Source organism: Perognathus longimembris, chromosome 1 (genome assembly GCF_023159225.1).
Source record: "Perognathus longimembris pacificus isolate PPM17 chromosome 1, ASM2315922v1, whole genome shotgun sequence".
NCBI lineage: Eukaryota > Metazoa > Chordata > Mammalia > Rodentia > Heteromyidae > Perognathus > Perognathus longimembris.
Genome location: NC_063161.1, coordinates 120,675,944 through 120,695,539, shown reverse-complemented (window position 1 = coordinate 120,695,539; position 19,596 = coordinate 120,675,944). Strand labels below are relative to the sequence as shown.

General features: G+C 35.8%; 1 protein-coding gene across 1 annotated transcript in view; it reads right to left on the bottom strand.

Moving 5' to 3' along the window:
• Focad (focadhesin) overlaps nucleotides 1-19,596 on the bottom strand; it is a 267,544-nt gene that overhangs the window by 59,893 nt on the left and 188,055 nt on the right. The window contains exons 22-24 of the mRNA XM_048358113.1: nucleotides 15,057-15,149; nucleotides 10,126-10,214; nucleotides 4,432-4,476 (exon numbers count right to left, since the gene is read on the bottom strand). Coding sequence (XP_048214070.1) covers nucleotides 4,432-4,476; nucleotides 10,126-10,214; nucleotides 15,057-15,149 — 227 coding nt within the window. The remainder of the gene's footprint in view (nucleotides 1-4,431; nucleotides 4,477-10,125; nucleotides 10,215-15,056; nucleotides 15,150-19,596) is intronic.

Sequence of the window (19,596 nt, the reverse complement as noted above, 5' to 3'; positions counted from 1 at the left end):
TGTTAAGTGTTGATTCAATTTTACAATCTGCCAAGTCCTGTTTACTACATTTGAAATGTTTACAACTATACTGGGCTGCTTTACTTACTTAACACTACTGTAGTTGTGTAATATGACATTGTAAGTACGTGTCCTTAATAGACTTTTAAATAGTTTTGGTGAGACAAAGTAAATTAACAAACGGGGGAAATATTTTAAATAATATCTTTTCTGGAGAATTCTTATTTATGGAAGGTACACTATTTTGTTTTCAAAGATTTAAGTGAAGTGTTATTTATTTTTTATTTGATTATAATCAAGAAATTTGAGTAGTCATAGGTAGTTGAATGTATGCAATTTTTATACATGTTACTATTAGGGTTGCATATTGTAAACTTGTGCTTTTTACATATGAATGACAAAAACATTAGAATAGTGAATTTTAGAATAAAAAGGACTGGTGCTGTTTTGCTTTTTGAGATAGTTTTTCCCTAACTTTTCAACTGCATAGTCCTCAAACCATGATATTCCTAGTCTTCTTCCTTATAATGGAATATCATGATGTCTTTCCTGCAACAAAATGGCCATAAATTGTCAAGGTTAGGAAATTTAGAGGTTAAAAATCACATTGTAATTTGTGAATTATATACTCATTTTTAGTACCATATAGAAAATACTGACATGGTCACGTGAAATTGTATATCAAATCTTAGTAAATAAGATTACTATATAAGATGACAGAAAAAACTATCTTTTTTTGCCAGTCCTGGGGCTTGAACTCAGGTCCTGCGCACTGTCCCTGGCTTCTTTTTTGCTCAAGGTTAGCACTCTGCCAACTTGAGTCACAGCGCCACTTCTGGCCTTTTCTATATATGCGGTGCTGAGGAATCGAACCTAGGGCTTCATGTATATGAAGCAAGCACTTTTGCCTCTAGTCCATATTCCTAGCCCCAGAAAAAACTATCTTTGAAACCTGAAATTCTGAAAGGCAATTTAGCCCCACTTTAAATTAATTAATTAATTAATTTATTTATTTATTCATTCATTCATTCCAGAACTGGGGCTTGAACTTGGCTTCCTACTTTTGCTCAGGCTTTTTGCTCCTGTCTAGTGCTTTACCACTTGAGCCACAGCTCCACTTGTTTGGAGATAAATCTCTCAGATTTTTCTGTCTATGGTGGCTCTAAACCTTGATCCTAAGATTTCAGCATCCTCATCATCCTCTTTTGTTAAGATTATATGCATAAGCCCTAGTAGCTTCAGTTTTAAAACAGTACTTCACGTTATTTTATTTCAAAAGTTCCACTGAACCTGAATTGTTGAAAAATGGACAAATGTGTACTTAAAGCCACGGTAATGAGATCTTTGTCTGCAGGTTCAACATTTGGACATTAATCTTTAAATAGGTTTAAAAAATTACAAAGGTTGCTTAGTAGCTCTTGATTACATTTCATTCTCTACATGCACAGAATTGTAGCTTATGAAAGAAAGCACTCAGTACACTCAACAAAACAAACTTGCAGAGGAGCTGGCCAGTAAAATTTATAACTGTTTCAATCAAACTCATTCCCTTTACTCAAATAATTATCCCCTGCCAGTCAAACAGCAGTGCCTAATTTGCATGTCAGCATTGCTACAGTATTTATCTAAGCAACACCACTGACATTTTAATTAAATTGTCCTTTGAAACAACCCGATGTCATTAACCTAATTAGAAAGCACAAGGAAGGATGAGTTTCAATGGTGCTTTTCTTATGGACAAAGTATTACATTACATATTAACAAAATGACCCAATCATTTGGGGATTTTTGTCCTTAGGTTCATATCTATTTAATGAATAACAATGAAAACAAATTTCCATCAATCATCAGGTCTATCTGTGTTCCAATTCTTCCTTAGCTCTAACCCAAATACTTGAAAAGCACTCTCAAATGAACAAGTCAGTTGAACCCATGACTGGTGTTTTGCTTCCTGTATTTAACTTAAGACTATAAACAAAACAAACTTTTTCCTGGCCCAGCCAGTGGCAGTCAAAGACCAAGGTAGAAAGCTAAAGTGTCAAATGACAATGTTTGAGACCTTTGTCTGGTTGGAGGTAGAAGCAAATAGAAATGGCAGTGAATTTTTTCCTGTGCTCTAGCATTTATTTACCTCTCAGCCTCTGGACCTTATATATTTCCGATATACTTTCTGTCATGCCTAGAACTTTTTGCTCTAATAAGATAAAGCTTGAAAAAAATTAGAGTGAAATTCTTGATAAAAAGAGACTAAACACAATAAGAACATGAATTAGTTATACTCTATACTACTCAGCATTTGAACCCATTCTCTTTAGGTAATTAATTATAAAGTGATGCTTTCCAAATCTGAAGATAAAAGTCTTGTTGAAATAACATCTTCAAATGGGAAGTGCATAAGCTACTCCAAAGGCAAGATTATAGTTTGTTTTAAAAGAAAGCTGCTAGTTTTATCAGCATTCAAGTATTTGGCTACAAAATGTGAGAGCACTGTTTTTACCATGCTATGAGTAAACTACGTAACAAGGAGCCATCACCAGCAACATGTCTCTGAGTTGCCCATCAGTGTAATTCACCAGACTGGAAAAGCAGGTTATGAGTATCTTTTCTTTCCATTTTTGTCAACAGATATAGTCTACTGATAATATCCAGTGCTTCTCACAGAAATGAGAGCAGAGGAGGATCCCCAGTTTTCTTTTCCTTTATTCAGACAACCTGAGGATGAGAAGCTACCATGTATGAGATAAGAAATCCCAGTAAAGTCCCTGCTTATGATTCAGTACTGGTAGAAAGCTACCTCAAAGGCAGACCAGATTTTTATATTTTCATTTGTTTAATTTATTTGTTCTGCTTTTGCTTTTCCTAAGCAAAATCTAACTCTACAAGGCCCTGGGATACAGTAAAGATAAGCTAGTTGGTAGTTAAGTAAGTATCACATGTGATACAGACTTTGAGTACACAAGAGACCCACCAAAACCATTTGGTGTAACCCAACTGAACAACTCATAGGGGGAGAGGGAAAGGGGGAGGGGAGGAATGAGGAAGGAGGTAACAAATTGTCCAAGAAATGTACTCACTGCCTTACATATGAAATTGTAACCCCTCTGTACATCACTTTGACAATAAATAAACAATTATTTGGGGGAAAACAAAGAGACCCACCAAGTACAAGTGTGCCTATTTAATTGGAGGCTAGGAAGGAACAAGGTCAAAGATATGGCAGCAGCTCAAGATGATTGTGGAAGAAAAAAATAAAAATAACATATCTGACATATAACTTACTGCCAGGAACAATTAGTCAACTTGTTAACAAAGGAGCCTGAAGAGATTTTTTGAGTAAATTCATTAGGGTATAATTTTCTTAGTGAGCACTGGTTTAAGGTAAATCAAAAGCCTCAGGCGGTAACACTCAAGTTATGTTTGCTAAAACAGCATAAGGCTGACTGACATTACCTTTTTACTGGGTCTTTGCATTAGTTTTTACTATAGAGAATCCAGCTTTCAATACACTGGACACAATAGCACCCAGATAATGAAGGGATGGACTACTTGATTTGTTTGCTGCTTTGCAGTTGAAATTAAAAATCTATTTGTAGATCTCACTGAACTCATATTCTCAAGAATTTATTTACTTTTTCCCTTTTGCTCCTTTACAATGAAGCCAAAGCACAAAGCATTTGTTCAACTTTGGTGACTACATGCAAAGCTAGGTGTAGCTACTAAGGAAGCTGAGATCTGAGGACTGCCATTCAACACCAGCCTGGGCAGAAAAGTCTGTGAGAAGCTTATCTCCGAATAACCACTAGAAAACTGAAAATGGAGCTGTGGCTCTAAATGGTAGAACGCTAGCCTTAAGCACAAAGGTTGAGTACAGTGCTCAGGCCCTGAGTTCAAGCCCCAGGAATGACAAAAACAAAACAAAATAAAAAGTACTTAATGTCAAACAAAACAAAACGAAAGAAGAAAACAGCAGGTCATCAATGGCTCAGGTCTTTAATCCTAGCTATTCAAGAAGCTGAGATCTGAGGATTGTTGTTCCAGTCATGCCTGGGCACCAATGTCCTTAAGATTCTTATTTTCAAGTAACTGCAAAAACCTGGAGGTGGCTCAAGTGTGAGAGCACTAGCCAAGAGCACAAAAGCTCAGGGACAGCACCCAGGCCATCACTTCAAGCCCGAAGACACACAAAAACAAACAAAATGTAATAAGAAAGTACTTTTCAGCCCTTAAAGTTATCAAATGCCCTAAAAAAACTATATATCTATATCTATATATTATATGTCATCATATATCATATATAACAAAATGATATATAAATTATATATATTATTGTTATATAATATTTAACTATAATATCATATACATATACATATAATATATATGTTCCAGGAAATAAAAGTTGCATAAAAATTGGAGAAAGAATAAATGACTTACTTTGCAGCAGTCTTGGTAATCTCATCAGTCAACATGTCTCTGACCCTGCAATAAAGATGGAAAATAGGAGTTTATGTGAGAGCAGGAACTCTACCTTTTTCTCTTACACATCAATTAATAAGAATCTTTGGCAATGTCTCCCACTCTTAAAACTACATATCGATAACTTTCATGCAGGGAGAAAGAATTGCAGCAGGTTTACTTCAAAAACAATTTTATCTTCCTTTACATTGGGTTATTGTTGGGAAGGAGGTGATTGCAAATGAGGAGAGATATACAGGAAAATCTGAGACAGTGTCTATACAGGTATCCTTTAGTCTACCCTCTTCTGTGGACTAAATATTGTCTGCCCCTGCCCCCCACAAAAAAAATTTCTATGTTGAAATTTTAACCCCTAATGTCAAGGCATTAGGAGGTGGGGCCCTGGTCCTCCCTCTTTCCTCTGCATTTGACATATAACATATAACAAAATCTCAGCACCTTGTGAATGAGTCTCGTTTTTTTTGTTTGTGCTGGTCCTGGAGCATGAACTCAGAACCTGAGCACTGTCTCTGAGCTTTGATGTTCAAGGCTACTGTTTTAGCACTTGAGCCACAGATCCACTTCTTGCCTTATTGGTAGTTAGTTAGAGATGAACATTACAGTGCCTTTCTTGCCCAAGTTGCTTTGAATTGCAATCCTCAAATCTTAGCCTCATGAATAGTTAGGATTACAGGCATAAGCCACACAGACATCTGGCTGAATGAGTCATGCTTCAGAGCAATTTTTTTCAGATCATAATTGAGTGGAAAAATCACCTGTCAATAAATTTCTCTAAAATGTATATTGTCCATGTCCAGAGTCATGGCTCAAGTGGTAGAGCGCTTATTTAACAAGTGTGTAAGTCTGGTTCAATCCCCAAATAAACCAATTTCTGCCTTCCTGAAGGGAAGATGGTGTATCCAGTGCAATCTTCTAAGACTAAAACTTTTTGTGCATACCAGAGCTCCCACCCTTACTCCCTTTGATCTTGCTGCATCATTAGTTTCTCTTCTTCAATTGCATTGCTCTCCCTAGCATGCTGTTTGGTTTGTGGTGCTGGGAATCACATCTTGGGCCTTGGGCCTGATAGGCAAAAACTCTACCAGTAAGCCAACACTCCCTATCTCCTTAGCATATGAAAATACTGTAGCATCCTGGACTTCTATCTTCCTCTCACATCTTTCATTTAAATTAATAATTTAGACTTACAGATTTAAAAAACAATGGGGGCTGTCTTCAAAATAGATTCAAATTTTACTTATTTTGCAATACTTCTACTGCTAACACCTTACTTTAAATTCCTGACTTTTTATTGTCTGCATTATTGCAGTGGATTCCCAGTCATTTTTCCAAGTATATATCTTCACTATATCACCTAAAGGATCCTTCCAAATTATGAGTCACACATTCTAGTTCAAATCCTCAAATATTTGTCTGTCTCATAAAATTTTCTTCAGGTACACAAAGACTCTTTGTAATCCATCTCCTGAACTTCTCTCCTCTTATACCCTATTACTTCCTCCTTTGCTCTCTCCAAGTCATACTGGCTCACTCTGTATGTTATATACCCAGGGCCGTGGAATGTGCTATTCTCCCCTCTTCCAGTGTTCCCCACCAGCCATCAGCAGAGCTCACACCATCACTTCCTTCAGAAAGCTTCATCAAAAGCCATATTAGTAAAGAGGCTGACCCAGAACTTCCATAGAAAATAGTTCGAGCTCTACTCTACCACATTCTGATCCTAAACAATCTCTTCTCCATTTATCCTATTTTGTTTTTCTTCAACTACCCCAAATCTATCATTTTCTGTTAATTTACTATCTGTTTCTAAGCCCTAGGAAACATAATAGAGTTCAATTGACTTCTGTTTTTGTTGTTGTTGTTGTTGTTTTTTTACTGAGAACAATGATAGCACATGACACGCTACAGTAAACAAACTTTGAAATAATAAATAAAAAATGTCTCTATGTAGATTTGGGAGTGTGTTCCAATAAAGTAAGTGGCTAAGAACTCACTTAAAAATAAAATTTCCTTGGGCAAAAGAGCTAAAGAGAGACTTCACAAGAGAAGATATAAAAATGGCAAAGAAACATATGAGGAAATGCTCAACATCCCTGCTAGTAAAGGAAATGCAAATAAAAACAACCCTGAGATACCACCTCACCCCAGTTAGAATGGCCTATACTCTGAACTCAGGAAACAACAAATGCTGGAGGGGCTGTGGGGAAAGAGGAACCCTTCTCCATTGTTGGTGGGAGTGCAAATTAGTACAACCACTTTGGAGAACAGTATGGAGGTTTCTCAAAAAGCTCAATATAGACCTACCCTATGACCCAGCCATACCACTCCTAGGCATCTATCCTAAACAGCAAAATCCAAGATATCAAAAAGGCATTTGTACTTCCATGTTTATCGCGGCACAATTCACAATAGCTAAAATATGGAAACAACCCAGATGCCCCTCCACAGATGAATGGATCCAAAAAATATGGTACTTATACGCAATGGAATACTACACAGCGATTAGGAATGGTGAAATACTGTTATTCGCAGGGAAATGGTCAGAACTCGAACAAATAATGTTGAGTGAGACAAGCCTAGAACACAGAAAACAAAGGGGCATGATCTCCCTGATATATGACTGTTAACAAAGGGAGATGGAGAGACAGTAGAGACCAAGTCTGTGAATACTGTATATGTTCTTGATACATTGTATATTGCATATATGTCAACCTGACCTAGACAAGGGATAGAAAAACAGGTCGTAAGATATCATAAGAAATGTACACACTGCCCTACTATGTAACTGCACCCTCTTTGCACAACACCTTGTAAAAAAATTTATGTCCAATTAATAATAAATAAATAAAATTTCCAAGCAAGGCACTGATGGCTCATACCTGATACTATAGCTAGTTAGGAGGCTCAGATTTGAGAACTGCTCTTCAAAGCAAGCCTGGGTAGGAAACTGTGAGACTTTCATTTCCAATTAAGCAGCAAAAAAGCTACAAGGGGAGCTGTGGCTCCAGAGGTAAGACCAGTGCAAAAAAAAGAAAGAAAGAAAGAAAGAAAGAAAGAAAGAAAGAAAGAAAGAAAGAAAGAAAGAAAGAAAGAAAGAAAGAAAGAAAGAAAGAAAGAACAAAAGAAAGAAAGGGAGGGAGGAAAGGAGGAAGGGAGGGAGGGAAGGAGGGAGGGAGGGAGGAAGGAAGGAAGGAAGGAAGGAAGGAAGGAAGGAAGGAAGGAAGGAAGGAAGGAAGGAAGGAAGGAAGGAAGGAAGGAAGGAAGGAAGCAAAGAAAACAAAGCTTACCAGTCACTATAGATTTGTTGGGTGTTGATTTGGTTTGGTTGTGGTATTGTGCCAGCCCTGGGCACTGTCCCTGAGCTTTTGTGCTCAAGATTAGTGCTCTAGTACTAAAGCCACAGCTCCATTAACTGGTGGTTAACTGGAGACAAAAGTCAGATAAAATTTCCTGCCTGGGTTGGCTTCAATCCACGGTACTCAGATTTCAACCTCTTGGGTTGCTAGGATTACAGGTGTAAGCCACCAGTGCTCGGTGAGTCACTACAAGTTTAACTGCAAAGTTTCTACGTCTATATTATTCTTAAGTAACTTCCAGAATTCTTATACATTCACTAGGGATTTATATCTTTAGGTATCTTTCTATGTTTTGGAGAGTGAAGCAAGTATATACTACCTACCACTGCTTTTAGAAGATGAAATAAAAGTTGGAATCCAAAGACAACAGAAAATAAAAAGTGTGGTCCAAATTCTTAATCTCCATTATTAATCCAACAGCAAAAATTTTAAACTGCATTACTATTTTTGATAAATCTATAAAATGTAACATAAAAAAACAGAACTAAATATAGAGTCTATTTTTTTTGACAAATGAACTTAACATTCAGATAGATATTTTTTTTAAGATTAAAACAGCTTGTAGACAAAACTATCTAGGTTCTGGGTATTTTCCCTGCAAATGAGGCAGCTGCAACAATTAATCTGACAAAGTATTCTTCCCAACCTATATGACAATTTAAGTTGATTTTAATGTGCCAGCAATTACACATTTCTAGGTAATATAGTAGGAGTACCTAAGGGAGTTTGTGCTGGAGAAATTAAAGGTCTGACATGGTAAAGTTATTCCTAATACTGAAAGTATCTTACAGAACAGTGTGGAGAGGTAAAGAGGAGTAATTCTTAACTAAATGTGAGTAGGATGGCAATGAAATGAGAAAAAAACAGAATCTTCATTCGAAAGCATACAAAATAATCAGTTAAGGAATAAGGCATGAGGCAGGATGGCAAATCCATTTCCATATTGTGTAAGAAAAAAAAAACATAGCTAAGTAGATTCAGTCCTCTATATCTGGGGGCTGTGCATCCATGAATTTAACCAATTACGTGTCAAAAAATGACTTTTTATCTTATCATTATTCCCAAATCAACATCATCCACACAGCTTTTATATAACATAGGTTATCATAAGTAACCTAGGGATTATTTCATATATATGTGCACAGGTTATATGTAAACATGATGTTACTTTAATTAATTTATTTATTTATTTTTGCTAGTCCTGGGACTTGAACTCAGAGCCTGGGCACTGTCCCTGGCTTTTTTTTTTTTTTTTTTTTGCTCAAAGCTAGCACTCTACCACTTGAGCCACAGCGCCACTTCTGGCTTTTTCTATATATGTGGTGCTAAGGAATTGAACTCAGGGTTTCATGTATACGAGGTGAGCACTTTACCACTAGACCATATTTCCAACCCCATGATGTTACTTTATGTAAGAGAATTGAGCATCCATGGATTTTGGTATCCATAGGTGAACCTAGAATCAATTCCTTATGGATACCCAGGAATATATATTATATGTATGTAATTTATGAATAAAGCTTCCCTTATTATATCTGGGGAATAGTTAAAAAATATACATATTAAAACTCAGAAAAAATTATACTAAGTGAAGTGAGCCAGACCCAAAGAAACATGGACTCTATGGTCTCTCTTATAGGGAATAATTAGCACAGGTTTAGGCAAGTCACAGCAGAGGATCACAAGAGCACAATAGCTATACCCTTATGAACACATAAGATGATGCTAAGTGAAATGAACTCCATGTTATGGAAACAATTGTTATATCACTGTTTAACTACTTTCATCGTGCTATGTGTAACTGTAGCTTCTATTATTGATGATCTTCTAGTATCCCCTTCCTGTGGTTGTACCTACACTTTCTCTGTATCTTATCTGAGTATATTGGAAACGGTGTATACTGGTATTAGATCTAGGAAACTGAAAGGGAATACCAAAATTGAGAGACACGGGGTAAAAAAAGACAAACAACTACAAAAGCAATACTTGCAAAACTGTTTGGTGTAAAGAACTGAACAATTCGTGGGAGGGAAAGGGAAAGGGGAAGGGGGGAGGAGGGAATGAGGGAGGTGGTAACAAACAGTACATGAAATGTATCCAATGCCTAATGTATGAAACTGTAACCTCTTTGCACATTAATTTGATAATAAATTTTTAAAAAATAAAATAAAACTCTCGTTATCATTTAGGCCCAACCATAAGGAAAAGTCACCAGCACTAACTTTAAAGCAATTGTTCTTTTCCTCATTACTCACTTCCTGTGACAATAATGAGCAAAAAATTGCCATCCCCTTACCACAGCCAGGCTGTGCTTCTTTTGTACTGCACCTCCTCAGGTCCTTCTTTCCCATGTTTTAACTGCAGCTCCAGCTCTCCTATTCTTCCCTGCCAACAATGCAAAATAGATCAGCATGCAAAAAATCAATGGTTGAAATGAACTGAAAATTTCTTTGGGAAGTAGATCCTTTTCCACTTGGCTTTATATCCTGATAGAATATCTGATTATGAAAGAGGATGAGTAAATAGAAACAGTGTATCACTGCACAGTTATTTCTATACTCTACCAGAGGTATATCTTGAAGAAGTTGTATATTTGGCAAATTTAGTATATAAAATTTCATTTCAGGATACCTATTAAAGAAGATTTGAATTTCATAGGTCTCATTTTCAAAGTCCTCTACATGGTATTCACCTTCCTTTGTCAGAAATTGGTAATTTTAGCTGACATAATACCAAGATTGGGGTTTTGGCACCAGAATTAGAACATAATGGTAGAAATAGTAGAAAATGATTTAGGTGAGAAGTAACACATAAGATATACATGATATGTAAGAAAAGTTATTTACCAATAGCTCCAACATTATATTTCAAATTCTTGAGTGAATTTATAAAATGAATACCATAGTTATTAATTTCTACAGTATAATAGAAACATAACTAATATTGCTTCTTAAAGAGAGAATATTAAGACCAAGGCTTTCAAGTATATTTATTATCCTTTCCATTTTTTTACACTCAGGATTATTGTAGTCCAATATTTTCCTGTTTACTCTATCACCAATTACATTTTTTAAATGTAATTGAAACACTAGCATTTTGACGGAAGGAACCTAAGCTAGATGAGAACCTAGATTTTGTGTGAGATCATGGAATCAGGCCTACCCACTTTCAGAAGCAAGTTGTGCTGGCTTACATTTTCACCAGTAATGAGTCCTGGTTCCTCATCAGCATTTGAAATTGCCAGGAAATATTTATTATTTCAGTGGATGTGAAATACTTCTGGTATAGTTTTACTTTATTTTACTATTTACTAATGAGATTGAGCTTTTTAAAAGATGTTTAGTGATTTTGTATTTTAAATTCTGTCCATTTCTCTACTGGTTATCTTTTTTCCTACTATTTAGAGCCCAAAAGTAATATAGAAGAAATATGGTACTCTAAACACTAATGAAAGAAGCATGACAGCTTGAAGGATTCAGGATGTGAACTCAACAATCAGACTGTCTTGGTCTAAAGTCATTTCCTCTTACTGACTGTATAGATTTGTTGTTAATAACTGGAATCCACACTTTCTTTATAGTCTTACTAAACCTTCTTTCTTAAAGATATTTAAATTTGTTCAGAAATAACTCATTTTTATTCTACATAATCTCTTGGAGTAAATGGTTTCTCAAAACCAAATTTATCCTTGCCTCCATTTCCACTGTCTCTTGGAAGAAAGCATCAGAAATGATTAAAGTAAAAGATATTGACATTAATATTTAACAGTTATATCACCCTTCCAGGAGAGAAGGCAAAGTAAAAGTAAAAATGATTTTTATTATCTGACTCTGCTATTTGTGCATATTAAATTATATAACTTTACTTCTAAAACATCTATTTCCTATAATGGTTTTTCTTTAAAAAATACAGGAAATTAGAAGATTAAAAACCTATTTGAAAATAAATAAAATAAGAACGCTAGAATACATGCAGCTTCCTGAGAAGGTCTATTTTTGTAATCTCCCCTGGAGTCATAAACTGGTACAACCAATCTTTTGTGCCTAGGTTTCACATTTTTCTTCTTCAGAGTTTCTATTCCTTTTTACTCCCTCTTCTGGAATGTCTTCCTAACCTGCTGTACTCAGTGAATGGTAGGTTACTTAGCCAGATTCACCTTGCTTTCCAATTCTTAGCCTACTTGCAGTAGAAATATCCAGTGGCATTCAGTATGGTCACTTATATTTCTAGCTAAGGGGAGAGGTGGAAACTTTAAAGGGAGAACAGGCTAAATGATCAACTCAATGGAGTTTTGGCATTGACTATATTTCAACTGGTAATATAAACATTCTTCTTAGTTTTTACTACCAGCTTGTATAACCAAGAGCTTGCTGACTTTAGTTAGCAATTTCACCTGGTTCACCTCCTGTTAAAAACAAACTATAGAGGCAAGAGAAGAAGTATGAGGTTATCATGTGCTGAGTTTACTGAGTTCAACTACCACCACTGCCACCACCACCACCATTACTACTACTATTACTATTACTACTACCACCACCAATATTAATACAAATAGATAAGAAACAAATCTTTCAAATGACCACAATATTTATTAAGGTCTCCCAATAAATATTTAACAATTAATTAGGGTTTTCTTGCCCTTGGACTGGTTTCAGATTACTTTGTGGCTAGGTAGCCAACCCAGAAAATGACTGTCTGAAGTCAATCTGCTTTCATCTGTCCCTGTTTAAGGTATACGCTCAATCCCAAGGAGTCTTTCACAAAGGCTAAAGACCTGAACTTCCTTAACATCAGAAAAGAGATGATAAACAAAGTAAAGAAGACTGCAGAAAGTTCTTTATCAAGCATGTGCATTTGTCATCTTAATCAGAAAATATTCATATACTTCCTCCATGTCAACCACACTGATGTAATTAGAAATCCTTTTACTGTGGAAAGAAATAGATATGACTGGAACCAGATGGCTAAGCAGAAGAATTTCTGCCGAAAGACCTAATGTTAAAGATCTTGCTGTAGCCTAAGCCTTTCAGTTACATATTGTTCATCATTAATTTTCAATCCAACTGATTTAATTAGACATCCAAATCAAATATATATTATGTTGTAAAAGATTCACACCATCACCACAATAGTAGTAAGGTAGAATAATCAGTCTGCATTACTGAAAATTGTGAGCAGGCTTTTTATAAATAGATCTGTGCTTTAAAACATTAAACAAATTTATAACTAATGATAGCAGTTGAAAAATATATCACACAGTGGAAAAAGCAGATGTTTCCAAGTCAGACAAATCCAGCTTGAGTTCTAGTTCTTTCATTTACTGTTGGATTTTGAGCCATTTGTTTTCCTTGCCTAGCAAACTCTGTTCCTCTATCTATAATACAGTTATCTGTGGGTTTAGTAACATACAATTCAATGTTCTCAGTAAGGATAAGTGAAATCATATATACTAAGTATTGGATACACACTAGTTATTCAATACATGGTACCTGTGATGAGGGAAAATGGAGCTTTTTAAATAAACTGCAAGCCATCTGTAAGAATTAAACCACAATCCTATTCAATTTGGCCTTCTTTACACTAAGTGCTAAATAAAATTCTCAGTTCATTCTACAGGAAGAGGTATTATTCCCTTCCTCAAGGTGCTACAGCATTTTGTTCCCTTTTTTTTTTTATTAAAGCACTGAAGATGATTAAAGCACTAGAATAGCCACTGGACAAGTTAGCCTGTCTCACTAGACTGGGCTACAGGACTGCTTTACTTTCTTGTGTCCCAGACTCTACACCAGGCATGGCAAGGAAGACACTTTCCATAAGTGTCTGGTGAAGAAAAACACTGAAAAATGGCTTAGAAAAATAGGAATGTGAAGAAATGTGCATTCTGACTTGCAAGCTCATTCTCCTTGAGTAGAAATTATAATTGGCCAAGTATGTATATGATGATGCTAAAGAAACATGTAGAGACAAGTAGCTTCATTCATTCACTCACAAATGTATTCAAAACGTACTGGGTACCCAGACACTATGGAGGCTAAAAAAAACTGAGTTAAAATAGCAATGAACAAAAGGAAAGAGGGGCTCCAATAGAACATCTTTGAAATGTAGATTACAGTGCTTTGGAGGTTCCATCTAAAACTGTTGTTCAAAATGTGGCTGGTAGACCAGTGACATTAAAACACCTGGTGCTTTGTTAAAGTGAGGATTTCTGGTTCCCTACTCAGTTCTAATGGATCAAAATTTCTGAAAATCTATCACTGCCTTATGAATTCTAGCTCAACAGCCTCTCTTCTAGTAAGGTTTTCATTTGAGATGAGTGTCTAAATACTAAGTCATTCTTACCAACCTATACACTCCCCCACTCCCACTATCCTATTCCATTTTATAGCTAACACTTGGCCAAGTCCTGAGACGCTATGAAAATCATATTCTAAGACCTAAGAAGCATCATATTTTATTTTTTCTAACATTCTTAACAATGACTTTAAGCTAAGGAAAAATATTGAGCTCATTGCTTTCTAATACTGTTAACTGTTCACGTCATTTTCTAATGACCAAAATTATTTTCAAGTTTAGAAATTCAAGATTGATCACTTACAATATAAGTGAAGACAAAATTAAGCAGAGCTCACATTTAGTGAGCAGTCACTATATTTAGACACTGTATCAAATGGCAAAAACATCAGAAAAGCAAATACAGCTTCTTCCCTTAAAGAGTATAGAGACAAGTGGAGACCTCAGACAAATAACAAGGGTTTCAAAACTGGGGTCATGGCTACAAAGAAGGCACACGGAGGAGCATATAATCCAATGAGAAGAGTAGTAAAGAACATAAATGCCTGTCTAGACAACTCGATCTAAGGAACATGTAGAAATTAGGTAAGTAAACAGAGAACGTTTAACACTTTCTTTGTTGTGTAGGGTGTGAGGCAGAATAGTTTATGTAAAAGTCAAAAGCTTAGAAAGACAGGCTGAGTTTTGGAAAACAGACACCTAGTTAAGAGCAAACACAGTGATAAAAAAGACATTGAGCTGAGTTTTGGAGGCACTTGTTGAGGTGCTCTGGGACAGTCAAATGGAGAGATGCAGAAGGCAGCTGAACAGAAGAAAATAGAGGTCAGGAAGAAGACGCAATTTGGTGGGGGGACATCCATAATTAAATTAAGCGTGATTATGTATGTAAGTTTCCTATTCATTACTAGCAAAGTAAAGCCCATATAGTGTCCTTACTTGTAAAATGGCATGGTAAGCTCGGTTCATATATGCAAGCCAGGCCTGTGGAAGAAAAAGTGCACGGTGCCACTCTGAAAGCTGGATGTGGACCTGTGGGAAGATGTACCATGACATGTTAGATTACACAGAATTCCAAGAGAATAAAAGTAAAACTGCATCACCAATTCTAGCTTCCCTTTTATTTAAGTGGCTTAAATTCTAAGCAAACCAAATCAGCCCAGGATCAGAACCACCAATAATAATATCTTTTGCATATTCCTGGAGAAAAACAAAGACAAAAATAAAATAAGTCTGGAATTTTCTAAACTAATGCAAATACAATCCTACAATAATAACAAGTTAAGATGTATGTACAACACAAATCCATCCTTGAAAATTACGGAGAAATGCTAGAAAACCTCATGCCAAAGACAGGGAACTGGGTATTGTCTAGCAAATCCCCTAGCAATTTAAATAAAAACAAATATTTCTCATATTCTAAATTTCAAATCTGATAATTTCTGAAGGAATAAACTTAAAACTTCCCAGAGAAATATCATGTTGTATAGAAACCATGGTGGTAAAGCATGCAAATGAGCACTGCACATAGCAATTGTGAACACCACTCCATAAGTGCCCTTTAATCAGTGTGGGTAAACAGGAGAAAAATGATACATGCCAACAATGAAGTCCTACTGCTGAATAGAGGCCCAGATAGAACATCTGGTTTTCATAGTCATTTCTGTTTCTACCTATTAGTGTACAGCTATCATGCAACAAATCTTTCCAGGGTCTACTTCTGTTAAAGAAAGATCACTCAAGAAAAATAGTTACAAAGCATCACATTTCATGTTCTGTAATAATTCATCTCATCTAAACTTTATTCAATTTTCCATAGGACAGACAAACACACAGGCGCGCGCGCACGCGCGCACACACACACACACACAAAGTTACAATGACAAGAGAATCTCGATGGCTAATGCTTAAGAACATTTCAACGTAATATAAGAATTTTCTCAAGGGCCCTTGTGAAATTGTGAAATAAACACACACACACACACACACACACACACACACACACACACACACATTTGCTTCCCATGGCCTCTAGATGCTCTTTAATCTGAGTTTTGTTCAGAGCCGCAAGGTACTGGGTACTATGGAAGGATATGAGGATTATCAGTCTATGTATGCAAAGAGCTTTCTGGCTAGCAGGAGAGCCAGAGATGGGAAGGAAGAACAGGAAAAAATTAATTTTGACTGCTAGTAATCACTTCTCATGCCACTACTGCTTTTTCAAAAATTAGATGCTCCAATAGTATGAAATGGATACTTAGACCATGAAATGAACTTGAAACAATTATAGAAATTGGTCTCTTGCTTTTCTGATTAAGAATTCAGTCTGCTGTGGGGTTGGGAGAGAAGCTTTGTCAATGTGTCCACAAAAGTCCTCGAAGGAATAAACCCTCCAATCCCTGTTTCCTCTCTTATTATCCAGAAAGCAAATGACAATCTGGACCAGTTTTTCAGCTACAGAAGCATTCATCAGGTTTTGGCCCTGTTCTTTGTTTCTGAAATTACCTTTTATTTTGAACCTTTCCCTATCAATTCTGTTTCTTTCCCATAAAATATGTTAATTATCTTTAAGCTCTACTTTAAGATCTGAATTGAGCAGAAACAACACTCAAACACCACAAGGCCAACTTCTCTTACTTTAGAAATTCAAAATACTTTTAGATTTTCCTGGGTATAATGATCCTACTGAATATGTCCATGGCCTCAGGAAAATAGAAGAAAGGACTTGAGTATTCTGGAGAGACAGTGGTCTCATTGCTTCTTATACTTGAGTTTATAAAAAGAAAGTAATATGGAAAAATGTGAATCAAAATGAGCAAATCAAATGGGGAGTTTCTAAAAAGCAGTCATTTCAGGAAACCAACTTAAAAGGGTCAGAAGTAGGAGGATGAAGCTAATCCTCTTGTGTTCTTTGACCTCAGTCAAAGGAGGGCACAGGGACACAAGACAGCATGCTAGCCTAGATAGAGCCTGGAACCCCTATGTCTTATAGGACTATGCCCTAACCTTACAGTTCTCTGGAGTTAGTTATGAATAAATCTCTCTAAAATATACTCTTTTGCTCCTTCCCTTAAATAAGAGACTTAGAGAAATATCTTGAAGAATTATGACCTTGTGTTTATCTTGTGTCATAGGAAAAAGGGCCTACCTTGACAATTTCTAGGATGCTATTTCTAGTCATTATACCATCACCTAAGTTTCCAATGTTAGACTTAAAAATAAATTTAATGAGCATTTACAGACTATGAAATGATGTCAAATTTACTATTGTTGTGAGAAGCCTTTGAAGGAAACACATCAATGAAATAATATCAAGTCATGAAATTGCAACCTACTTTTTTGGTATATTCAGTAAATGGTAAAGCTTGGTCCTCAATCCCATTGTTACTAAGTTTTAAGTGTGTGTGCAGTTTAGTTTTTTATATAACTAACTATACATACTCTTACAATGATAGTCACGTGTTACATAAGCATGTCCTATCTCTTCAAGAAGAGTATGTATAAAAGGTTACACCAAACATGCTAATAATGAAATATTATGCATGTGCCTAAAACAGAGTATATTAGGAAAATATGCAAAGGAAAGGAGATAGCCATGGTACTAATAATAGTGCCTTGTGCACAGTGGTCAATTACATACTGCTTAGTTCAACAGAATGAAATATCTAGCATTAGTGTGCATGTGCACATGTATGTGTATCCTTTTGTGTGCTTGTCCTGGGCTTGGGAGTTGTCTCAGAGGTTTTTCAAGCCTAGTACTCTACCACTTGATCCACAGCTACACTTCCAGATTTTTGGTGGTTAATTGGAAATAAGAGTCTCATGACTAACATGCCCAGGTGGGGTTCAAACCGTGATCCTCAGATCTCAGTCTCCATAACAATTAGGATTACAGGCATGAGCCACAGGTTCCTAGCCAGCATTTGCTCTATTAAAGAAAAATTCTTATAATACTAGCTCAACACTATGTATTATGCTTAGAAACACAACTCAGAAGGTAGAGGATTGCTAGAGAGAAAAAGGACAATGTAGTGATATGTCCTGACTAGAGGTTTTAGTTAAGGTAAAATGTAGTTACCTAATTAGTTAATTTATTATGTAGAATACAATGCCAGAAATTTGGAAGCACACTCCACTTCTTGAGCAATAGTAACAAATAAGCTAGTATGTACTTTAACAACTTTTCATTAAATGCTATAGAGCAAGATAGATACACATTTGATGAGGTTGTTTACCAAAGTGGAAGAAGATAGGAATAGCATGTAAAAATAGGTACAAAAGAATTTGCTATTAAATTTTGAATCCCCAGCTCACAAAACAATGAAGCAATTTTCACGTTCACTAGATTACATACTACCATCAAAGAATAAAACAAAAGAAAAGAAGAAACTATTTTTAACTTCAGATGCTATACAGACATACAAATACCAGCCCACAATATTTGGCTCACGTTCTTCCTTCATGCCCAGCAGAAAACCATTTGCACTTAGTGTTTTAGAACCTAAAAGCCACTCAATGTCCCATTATACAGGAAGAACACATGCTTCAATTTCCTGTCAGTAGTGATCTTGTTGGCACAAAATAAACTTTAAAAAAAATTTCTGTCCCCTGACAAATTGTGAGAAGGGAGGTCTTAGGTAGGACACCTTTTAAAAGTAAAATGACACTATCTCTTTCTAGGTATTTTTGAGATTTAACGTTCTTTTTTCTCCTTTCCTCCACTCCCCCCCCTTCCTCCATCATTGTCTCCATACCTCTCCCCATTTCCCATCAGGATAACATTAGCTTGAAAGCCGACAATTCAATCACATCTCAAGCAACCATTTACTCTGTTATTTAACAGAAGGGGGAAACCCAGTTACCATAACAACTCACAACCACATGGTAATTATGGCGTATCTAAAATACAGCAAACCATACTTTTCACAGTATTTTTCTAGGAAGAACTTATAAGAAGCACAGATATAATTTCTCCCTATTATTATTCACAATTTTCATCTAATTGTTTCATATTGCATGAATGTTAACACTACTCAGTATAGTTCATTAAAAAAAACATGCCTTAAAATAAAGAAGGAACCAAAAGAAAAAGGGAAATTGCACTTCTTATATTTCAAATAATTGGTTATATTGCATGTAATTTGAGGCATCTAGGAAAAATACTAAAGAAAGCAGAGGAAAAACAAATTAATTTATAAGGCAAAAAGAATCAAATAATAATTACCTAAGGAAAACAAAAAAGAATGTAGAAGCATTGATTTTATTCAGAGTAATGCTTCTGATAAGTCTGAATAAGGGGTATCTATGATAAAAATGAGAAAACAGCTCATTACTTAGTGATGAGGTAAAATATGGTTGGGAAGCAGTGTAGGATTAGGGAAATTTGCATGTGCTGAAGAATGGATAAAATAATGAAGCAAGCTTGCCATTTTTTTCTAGGGACAAATCAGCGTTATCTAATTTAGGGGAGAATGTAGTG